Source organism: Agrilus planipennis, unplaced genomic scaffold (assembly GCF_000699045.2).
Source record: "Agrilus planipennis isolate EAB-ADULT unplaced genomic scaffold, Apla_2.0 scaffold120, whole genome shotgun sequence".
NCBI lineage: Eukaryota > Metazoa > Arthropoda > Insecta > Coleoptera > Buprestidae > Agrilus > Agrilus planipennis.
Window position 1 is genome coordinate 809,936 of NW_020438891.1, and position 11,519 is coordinate 821,454.

Sequence of the window (11,519 nt, forward strand, 5' to 3'; positions counted from 1 at the left end):
ATAACAAGTGAATTAACTTAACGTTCTACACACCTATAAAACTTTTGCTTTGTTTTCTATTGTTAATTTATATACATTTTTGTTTTAAGAAATTGCTAAACATTTTCGTCTAGTACTATACAGTTCTAGTCGATCTCCTAAGACCGCCCATCGAGAGCTCTGCTCGTTCAAGCTTGTTCCAACTATATCTGTCTTGCTCACGCCTAGTGTGTATTCTTTCTATCTTCGCGCAGATTTCTTCAAGGTCACAATTCTAACAAATTGAAATAGACTGTATCTACTTAATCCAAATGCAAAAGAAGTGTCTGTACTAGATTTATTAGATTACAATAGAAAATGTATACGATTTTTAATTACTAAGTATCTTAGAAAGTAAGAAAAATTCGACCTGTTCTTATAATTTTAAATGTCTGCAAATGATTTTTATTACTTAGTACTAATAACTGGAGAGTTAATTGTCTGGCGAAAATATTGCCTAAAAGAATTGGTGGAACTAATTTTCAATTTTAGGATATACAGTCCATTTAGTCAATTCGAACGTTGTAATTAATTTCAGTTTACCAACAATTTCACAGTTCGATGGAAGTGTCCTTTACAAAATAAATTAAGAAATCCATTCTTTTTTTGATATTCATTGCAAGCGATAATAGACTATTCAATGTGCTGATTACAATTTACATAACTGCGAGATTAACAATAGGAAGAAGGCAAACAAAAAATTGTGAAACTCGAACCCATCTTTTCATGCTAGATTTAAATATCTGTTATTTTATTGAATTGTCTGATTGCTGATTTTTCAGTAATTATAGGAAACACTAACTGAAGAAACTTCATCTATACTATAATTTCAATCTTAAAATACATGTATTTAATGATCAATAGTGGATGAAGAAGTGGAAATTTAGAATACCATTTTGTTTGACATATAAAATATTGTTTTCCAATCATCATTATTTTAAGGTCGTCAGTCTTAAGACTGGTTGGACACCCACCTCCACTCTATTCTATCCTGAGCTAATCTTCGCATTTCCCCAAAGCTAGAACAACCCACATCCTTAACTATTTGCGAACAGTAATCCAATCTAAGTCTACCTCTAATCCTCAACTCTTTCCCGTTTCTGCCTCTAATATGTCTCTGACTAGACATTCATGCCTGAGAAGGTGTCCTACCAACCTATCTTGCCTATTTCTTATTGACTTCCATAGAATCCTCTGTTCTCTTGTTCTTTCTAATACCTCTTCATTTCTAATCTTCTCTATGCAATTTGAGTCCAACATCTCCTTAACAATGTTAATGCGATGCTGTTTTTGGTCAAAATTGTGCTATTTTGATACGAATTTCGCGGCGTCCCGTCTCATGTCCAAATCATTAGTAAAAATCGAATGGCAGGAACCAATCAATATGTTTAAGTCCTTAGCAATTTCTCTAACGGTGACTCGACGATTGGGTAATACTTTTTCTTCAATTCATTAATGCTTTCGTCTATTGTTGACGTGCTCGAACGTGCGGCACGCTCTTCGTCATTTACATCTCCTGGACCCTCTGAGAACATTTTATACCATCGATAAACATTGCTTCGATTTAAATTAGCTTCACCATTTGTCAAAGTCAACATTCTGAATGCGTCAGCACACTTAATTTTGTTTTTCACACGAAATTTGATACAGATCCTTTGATCCATTTCTTTGAATTGGCAAAAATCGAACAGACTTCGTACATTTGTTTTTATAAAACTTTGAAGGCTATTTATGGTGAAACTCCACAAAACACACTCCATAAAATAAAACGAAATTTGAATAATAACAAAATTTTATTGCCCCTGATAGAAGCTCCGCTGTACAAGAGCTTGTTCAGGTGAGAGGGTGAAATTATTTTATATGCTTAATATATAAATACAATTTAAAGAAAGATAACACACATATTAACCGTTGATGATGACTCATGCATCGTACGACCTATGTAACCATAATAACGGCGCAGGTGTTTCGTTGAAACTTCGTGCAACCATATGTCTTGTTTTGAGTAGCTATCGGTTGTTTAACACGGGTTTGTCGGCCTGCGTAAGCCCTTTTCCGGTTCCTGTTGAGGTACTTTCACACACAGCGGAACGTGCCCTCTAGATCTAGAGCACAGGAACTGCGCCCTTCTAGGTGTGTGGCCCATGAATAGTACCAAACTTTTCAATGAATGATTCTACGAGCACAAGCGCTCGTCATTGTTAATATCTACCATTACTTGAAAGAGTCCTTAGCACAAGAGCCTAAGCGTTTATAAAATAGGAAAAATGTACTTCTCGATCGTTAATGAAATTCTAAAGCAAATGTAAGGTTCTTTTGATCTTTTCCGATCGGAAGTCAAGCTTATAAGTTGTTAACAATTATTATTAATGATTAAGACTCACAATTCGCCTTTGATTGTTGCAAGATAAACTTTGGCAGCAGTTGAAATGTTCAAACCATGCAAATAATGCAGTCCTGATGTATGTTGTCATTAAAAAGCAAATTTTATTTTTATTATGAGTTAGGAAGAGCATCTCCGCCTTGTCATACCAAAAGCTTTCGATTTTTATGTACTACTAGCAACCCACCCCGACTTCGTACGGGTGCAATGTAGATACTAATATGGGGCAGTGTGGAGTGATTAATAATATTATGAATATGATTAGTGTATACTACAGGATATCTTTATATACAATATTTACAGTTGTTTTTTCATGAGATATATTTCGTTTACTTTCTGTAGCGATGTGATTTTCAGTTTGATCGGCGCAAAGTAGAAAAGAACAGCATTAGGCCAGAAAAGGAAGGAGACAACTCTTAACCGGTGAGAAGCGTATAATCCATACAGTACTGCACGGAAAAATTGACCATTTTATCCACTACAATTGCATTGCTCAAATGTGCTGTTATTGGTACCATTTACTACTGAAAATATCAACGAGATGTTTATTTATATTTGAAGACATATTAAAGGCTTTAACGGTTGTTTCCGACTCGCACTACTATTCATGATTGAACAAAACTTTTGGCAGGTACTGTATGAAAAAGTATGTTTAATGAACAAGAGTCGAGAGTATAATGAGCTTTTTTCTCCCTACCTACGATTTTGCCTGCGAGAATCCAAGATATCGGAAGGGGCACATCGCTAGAGAAAGTAAATGAAGTATAGTACAAACATGTTTTCTTGGAGATTACTCTCGCAAGCGCACTGTGGGTTATCCTTAGGAGATAAACATATACCGTCGCGGACTTTTTTAGGAAGATATACAATTCCGTAGTACATTAATTTGATCTATCTCGTAAAGTTTATCCAGCGTCTGCAATGTAAGCTCACAAAATATGTTTGTTACATAACATTACAAATTTTTGAATTTCTCGGTTTTTCTGTATTATAATATGCATGTATTATACATACAAACCTTCCTCTTGAATCGCTCTATCTATTGCTGAAAACTACATGAAAATCCGTTACGTAGTTTAAAAGATCTAAGCATACAGACAGATGGAACGACTTTGTTTTATACTATGTAAGGATTTATAAATCATTATCATCATAGATTCATCAGTTCTAAAACTGATTGGACACACACCTTCACTCTTTCCTATCCAGAGCTAATCTTCGCATTTCCTCAAAACTGGAACATCCCACATCCTTAACTATTTGGTTATTGTAAGTTAAATAATCATAATAGTCAGCAAAAAAAGAATTAAATAATGAGTTAGTGTATTTTCCTACCTTATAATATACTAGGGAACCGTATAAAATTACAGAAAACCTCTACAGGGTGAGCGAAGTCGGAAAACTGCCTCACCACCAAATTAAAAACGAACATTTGTCTAATGATTTCATAAAGAATTGGATTGTATTGTTGTAGCTTAAGAGTACTTATAACAACATTAAAAGATATAAAACCATAGGTTCAATGCCTTTGGAAACCACTGATGACCTAATAATTAATTAATATTATTAATAATAAAGGGAGGCTACGTATCAAGTAAAAATTAAACACAAAGAAACAAAAAGTTTGCGTTTTTGTTATCTAACAGCTATACAAAATGCATATTATAAGTAATTGTGTAATAAATCGTAATTGCCCTTTATGATTTATAACAATTGCTCTAATCGTTACGTTTTATTGTTAGAAATAAACTGAATGTAACTTTTCTGTTCGCAGAAGAAAAGACTACGTTAAATGTAAGAAATGTTTCTTTTCTTTTTTATAAGTAGAGCATTTAAAATAAACGGTTGAAGATGTAATTGCGATAACCGCGGCTTCTGTCAGCTATGGCATTTATTGTCACGGACTCTTGATTAAATGGGGTAACTTCAGTAACATCTTGTTTTTTCTTTAATTTAAAAACATGTCTGAATTCACAAAAAATCTTGTTAATTAATTAGCAAGCAAGCATACACTTTCAACGCCAATTTGATTTTTGCAATACCTGACCATTACTAATCACTTTCAGGAATCTTTGTTTTATTGTTTTTCTGGCTTTTCTTTATCACTTTCGTGTGAATCATTGTCTTATCGCAGAATGGCAGTTGGATGACAAAGTTACAAAGAAAGCTTTTTTTAAAGTTATTTATTAATTGCTTTTAAAAAATTAAAATTGTCAACTGGCAAAATTAATCTTTCCCTTTTTATTTATTAATTATTTAGTTATTATTTTTAATTATCCTTCGGTTAAAATTGGACCTCAATGTGGTAAAACAAATAAGTTAGACACTCTCTTATATTTGTTCTAGATCTTTCAGTTTTATGAAACGGCTTCAACAACCTTGTACCTACCGAGTACTTTCTTGCAATTTACTACTGACGATGTAATCAACTGATTACTTAATTTGAGATTCAATCTCTGTAAAATTCGATTCTTCAATTATATTATGAACAGTTCTTGTGTTTGTTTGTGCGTAGCTATTATTTATAGATGAAATTGTGTAATGAATTTAATAGGAATTTTATAATGAATCCTGAGTAAGTCTAAATTAAGGGGGAGTGCTATTTTAATTTACAATGTTTTTTTATTGAGTTTAATGATGATTTGAAAATTCATTCTTAATCTTTTTCCACTATAAGTAACCTCAAATTAAAGAGAAAAATTTCGTTGCCGCTGTCAGACCCTCGCCGGGAATTGAACCCGAGACCTTTGACTTTACGCACCAATGATCAATTAGCCAGAGCAATAGTGCGTAAAGCCAAACATCCCGGGTTCAATTCCCGGCGAGGTTCTGACAGCGGCAACGAAATTTTTCTCTTTAATTTGAGGTTACTTATAGTGGAAAACAATTAAGAATGCATATTCAAATTAATATTTAATACTAACCACTAGGAATTTCAATGTGTTTCATTTAATAGTAAGATAATTTGATTCATAGTCTGAGAAAAAAATCAGCTAAAAAATTACAAAAATAATGGAATTAGTTTCTTTCCTTTATAATTTTCTCTTGTTTCTTTTTCAACTTCTTCGATTATTACAAATTTCTTATGAGAGAAACTCGGTTAAAAACGTGTTAAAATCTGACATTCACGGTTGACTTAAATTTTGCAAGGGGCAGACGGCGTGAATCCTACTTACACGTATATCCTTTCATTTCGCATACAGTGGTTGCTTCATTTGGCGACTTTGTACAGAAAAGTTGAGAAATTTCAAGTAAACGTGCTCTTTAAGACAATGTTCATACAGATGTGCTGACCCAAATTCCAGAAGTTTTTGATTACGTTCGTACATTATCTGCGATCATATTTGCTAAGTTTTTGAAATAAAAGTATTTAGAACACATATTTAAATACCTATTTTAAACACTGATGACTTAAAACTATTTAGTATTTGTATTTAAATACTTAAATGAAAATATCTTATTTGGAATACTGTGGCAGTTTTCAGATCCTTACTAGGTAGGACATCATTCTAAGAATAATAAATAGTATATAAGTACCTTTACAATGGCCATGCAATCATCAGATTGCCAACAATAATTTAAAATCATTTTGACATTTGTTAAGAAAAGTACCACGTGTTAATAAACTTTTGTTGTTCTAGACAATAGAGCAAGACCGCCACCTGTTGAAACGCAAACTGGCGTCTGCGGAATCGGAATACGAAGCCCGAATAATCGAATTACAAAACGATGTTACAGAGTTAACGTCAAAACTTCAAACCAAAGAGAATTTGCTGAAGCAATGGGAAAGGGACAAAGGGTCACTTGTCTCAGAACTGAATACACAAAACGCCCGCCTTACCACACAACTAAAAGAAGCTCACGAGGTACGTACCTAAATATTCTTTCTTTCGAAGGAAATTGTTCATCATCTTCCTTCTTTGAAGGTCGAGAATCAACTTCGAACAGAGATCCAGTCGTTGAAAGAGCAATGCGCGCTGGGAAAGTCGAATTTACAAGAACACATCAGTAGTGTAGACGGTCTAAGGGACGAATTAGAGTTAGTTCTCGAGAAGAAAAATGAACTGGAAAGAAGGTTGCAAAACGCTGCAGCCGACAGAGACAGTTTGGCATCTGCTCTAGAGGAAGCTTCTGACAGGATCTTGCTTCTCGAACGACATGCTCGAGAACAAGACGTTAGATATCAACAGTCGCTAAAAGAGTACTCCCTACCCCAGGAGAAACTGAGTATAGAAGAGAAACTCAGCGGTAAGTGAATAAAACATTTAGAGCTTAGTTATACTTAACGTCGAAAAAAATATCAGACCACAATATTACGAATTGTTGCTAATATATTGAAACTGTTCCTGTAGTTCAGACGATCAAAATGGATAAAGTTTGAGTTGTCTTCTTTCTTGTTTCCACTTGGGACTGTAATCATTTGCTGCGTTTTGAACAAGTCCTAGTTAAGTTAGGAAATGCTTTATGAGTAGTAGAGACACAGTGAAAAGAGATAACCGAATAATAATGTTAAAGTCCAATGCTGGCAACATCCTCAAATTCTACTTGTCTGCATCCCTTTCTGTTGCACATTAATTTGTGTAATGTTATTCACTTTTCTTTATTAATGTCCGCTGCAATTCCTACCTGACATCTCTTTTCTATTTTTAAGTGGTGCAACGGTTACAGGTTGCTTAGTAACGTAAAAGATCAGGGTCGGCTTTATAAATGCCTGGTTTAATTATTTCTTTGAACAAGCGTCTTTGGTTTCCTAAATTCCAGAGAATGTTGAACTTTCCTTAAAGTCCAATGCTGGCAACATGCTCAAATTGTACTTGTCTGCATCTCTTTCTGTTACACATTGATTTGTGTAATGTTATTCTCTTTTCTTTATTAGTGTCCGCTGCAATTCCTACCTGACATCTCTTTCTATGTTTAAGTGGTGCAGCGGTTACAGGTTGCTTAGTAACGCAAAAGATCAGGGTCGGCTTTATAAATGGCTGGTTTAATTATTTCTTTGAACAAGCGTCTTTGGTTTCCTAAATTCCAGAGAATGTTGAACTTTCCTTAAAGTCCAATGCTGGCAACATGCTCAAATTGTACTTGTCTGCATCTCTTTCTGTTACACATTGATTTGTGTAATGTTATTCTCTTTTCTTTATTAGTGTCCGCTGCAATTCCTACCTGACATCTCTTTCCTATGTTTACGATATTCCCTACAACGTCTGTCGTGAGTAAAAGTAGGCGTTCTATCAGCAAAGTCCCAACTATGCCAAAATAATTCTTACAATGTGCATTTTTTGTGTTATCTATCAAAATTGGTAAAAAATTAAGCACTGGCAGTTGTCACCTCCATATCTGCTTGTCAACCTGTTACAAAATAATAATAAACTAAGAGCTTAATTGTCTAACATCTTTCTAAATTAATTGTTCTAATTTAAACATTAATGTGAAATTATTTTAACTTCTTCCCAACCACAGATTACTTCAAGTTAATAATGAAAAATTTGTTGCTGCTGTCACACCCTCGACGGGAATCGAACCCGAGACCTTTGGCTTTACTCGCCGATGTTCTGATCACTAAACTACAAGAGGCAACAGCAGAACAGCGACAAAACGCACTTATAAGGTCACAGAATCGTCATGTGATAGCAGCAACAATTTTTTTGTTTTCATTAACTTCAGATAATCTGTAATGTAATTTCACATTAACGTTTAAAACAATCTTTATCCTCTAAGGATTCCAAAAATGTTGCATTAACGAAAATTGCTGTCCGTTTTCACGATCAGCAAATTAAATCATCTCTCATCGATTGAGATACGTTTTAAAAAACTAATTTGCAGATTTGTGGTCCTAAATGCTACTAATGCAAATTGGACTTGCATTTTACCAATTCGTTCTCTTTTCTCATTAGGAGATCACCGTTCTTTACTGGCAGAAATGGACATTTCGGAACCAACACTTTCTCAAGAATGCATGACGGTTTATAGACAGCTCCGATCTCTTTGCCAGCAACTCAAACAAAACCACGATGACGATTCAGGTCTTCATTCAGACTGTTCCACCACCTCATTGGACGAAAATCAACAATTTTCAACCGGTCTACTGAGCGAAGTTGCCCAGGAACTTGTCAATATCGTTATCGATACCGATGTCGTCAGGTTGTTAGAAAGGCTGGAAAATGCAAGACGTGAGATACAGGAAAGGGATTTGGAACTGGCCCGAAGGGCAGAAACGATCATGGAGCTAACCACAAAGGTAATTATTTTCCTTTCCAAAAACATCTCTTCTAACCAACTTTCTATTTATACAAAAAAATTTGTTGCTCTGTAAATTTATGAAAACTCAGAAGATTTATAAAACGAGTACACATACGTAGAAAGGGAAACTCCTTACAATAAGTGAAAAATTGTTATACCTTATAACTTATCAGTAAGGCCTTTCCAATCTTCCATAATTTTGGTGTGGAAGATTTGGTCATTATTGATACTTGCTGAATTATTTATCAAATACTTTGGTACATCATACCATAAGATGGAAGTAATTAAATGCTTCATTAGAATACAGTGGATGGTATTATTCCATCCTATATCCATTGCGCCATACCATTTTAAATTGTTCAAGTAAAAATGTCGTCACCATTCGATTTTTGACGACGCCAATGAGAATAAGTTTTTATTGCTGCAAGATGTCACACCAATTTAGACCTACAGCTAAAGAACCTGTCTGCTTGATAACAATTTTAACATTCGATCGTAAATAAATATTTTATTAGGCATCTGATCAAAAAAGTATAAGGAAGGAATGTCTTAATGACAAACAACTGAACAAGGAAGATAATAGTAGTTGTACCTCTCGATGCAATAGGTTAATTTAATTTTGTTTTCTCAATCAAGGCTTCAGTGTGTGAGGTTGAATTGAGGACTGCGATAGAGGAACGAGACAGGGCGCGAAGTGATGCATCATCGAATTCTAATGTTGCTGTAGACGATGTGGTGGCGAAAGCGCGGGAGGTTCGCGACCAAGCAGTCGCGAGAAGAACCAAGGCCGAAGTGGAGTTGGCCAAAACGAGGGTGGAGCTCATGCAAGCCAACAGTCAGCTGTTGGAGGCCATACAACAAAAAGTTGAACTTAGCCAGCAATTAGAACAGTGGCAGGTAAGAAAGAATGTCTTTGTTTGCGGCATTATAGCGAACCCCGAAAGGGGATGCGGTAAGGGGTGTAAAAAAAGCCTCCCCCTCCAAAAAGGGAGTTGTGTAAGTATCCAAAGAGAAGAGAGGTGGGGTTAAGAGTAACTAATCCGTTGAGGAGAGTTAGGAAAAACTTTTTGAGAAATGGAAAATCAATTTTTGAATGTATTCTATAAAACGTGAGACTCACCACAGCTCATTTATATAATTCACAAAATTAAACCAGTTTTATTTAAAATTTAAAATATTTGGGGCTTCTATCCTTCCGTACTCCCCATCATGCAACCGGATACGTCTTATAAAATTAAAAATTGCAAAATTTTATGGAAAAATCGCACTTCCTAGCATCCTCCTTCCCTCCCCCATCATCCTCCTCCTACCTTCCCTCCTCCCCTCATATTCTCCTGTCCTTCTCCCACATCTTCTCATATCCTCTTAGTCCCATCTACTCCTCCGCTCTATCATCTCCTCCCTCAACCCCCCTCCTCTCCTATCCTCACCCCTCCTCCGCCCCTCCCCTCTTACTGTCCTTCCCTCACCCTTCCTCCTCTCCTCGCTTCATCTCCTCTTTACCCATCCTCATTTCATTATTTTCTCCACTCCTCTCGTCCTCTCCTATTTTATCCCTTCCTCCCCCTACCTTCTCCCCCTCTCCTCCCTTCACAATTCCTTCTCCTACATTACCTCCTCCACTCATATTCTCCTGTTCTCCCCACATCTCATATCCTCTTACCCTCATCTACTCCTCCGCTCCATCATCTCCTCCCTCAACCCCTCCTCTCTTTTCCTCACTCTCCTCCCCTTCTCTTCTCCTCCCCTCACCATTCTACCTCTCCTCGCCTCATCTCCTCCTCTATACCCATCCTCCTTTCATTCTTTTCTCCTCTCCTCTCGTCATATCCTATTCTTCTCCCTTCCTCCTCCTTTCCTCCTCCTCTCCTCCCTTCATTCTCCTGCCTTACCTCCTCCACTCATATTCTCCTGTCCTCCCCACATTTTCTCATATCTTCTCACCCTCATCTACTCCTCAGCTCCATCATCTCATCCCTCAACCCCTCCTCTCCTTTCCTCACTCTCCTTCCCTTCTTCTGTACTCTCCTCACCCTTCCTCCTCTCCTCGCCTCATCTCCTCTATACCCATCCTCCTCTCATTCTTTTCTCCTCTCCTCTCGTCCTCTTCTATTCTTCTCCCTTCCTCCTCTTCTCCATTCATCCTCCTCCTCCCCTCACCCTTCCTCCTCTCCTTGCCTCATCTCCTCCTCTATACTCATCCTCCTCTCATACTTTTCTCCTCTCCTCTCGTCCTCTCCTCTTCTTCTCCTCGTCTCCTTTTCTCCTCTTCTCCTCGTCTTCTTCGTCAATCCATATCGTTCCTGTCAACTCCCCATCTCTTAATTACTCTTATTAATTTCCATAATTTTCATTAGTTGATTATTACTTATCTATACAGGAAATCATATTTATGTTGAGTATTCCCCTTCAGATTTTTTGGTCGTATGAAAACATTTAACCCTGCAAAGGGTGTAGTATTTTCTCAGTTGTTTAAGAGCAAGTGTCAAAGGTAATGTGAATAAATTTTTATAGATGGATATGCATGAACTTATCGAGGAGCAGTTAAAAAATAAGCTAACATCGCAGGAAGCGATGAAACATTCGCCTGGAAAAGCGCCCAATCCTGTTGCGCCACCGCGGAGGCGGATATTGGGCTTTTTCCAACGATAGCATTATATCATCCCTGAAACGAACCCTTTAGTAAATAATGGTCTAACCTTTTACTTAATCAGTATTTTTTAATGGAACGTCCTACGTTAGTGTTTGTTACGTTGTGATCCATTTTAATTTTCTCATGAAAATTTTTTTAGAGAGCTTTTATTAACTGTTATAAAATTATTTGCCTTATTTTACTACATAATAATCCCTTAGGAAGTCACATAAAACAAATAAGTTA

The 11,519-nt window shown here is 36.2% G+C and overlaps 1 protein-coding gene across 1 annotated transcript in view; it reads left to right on the forward strand.

Annotated features, from left to right (window-relative positions):
• Positions 1-11,500, forward strand: part of LOC108742927 (bicaudal D-related protein homolog) — a 108,750-nt gene extending 97,250 nt beyond the window's left edge. The window contains exons 3-7 of the mRNA XM_025981876.1: positions 6,043-6,267; positions 6,328-6,649; positions 8,296-8,639; positions 9,278-9,538; positions 11,156-11,500. Of these exons, the coding sequence (XP_025837661.1) occupies positions 6,043-6,267; positions 6,328-6,649; positions 8,296-8,639; positions 9,278-9,538; positions 11,156-11,293 (1,290 nt within the window). The 3' untranslated portion in view covers positions 11,294-11,500. The remainder of the gene's footprint in view (positions 1-6,042; positions 6,268-6,327; positions 6,650-8,295; positions 8,640-9,277; positions 9,539-11,155) is intronic.
• Positions 11,501-11,519: the final 19 nt, after the last annotated feature.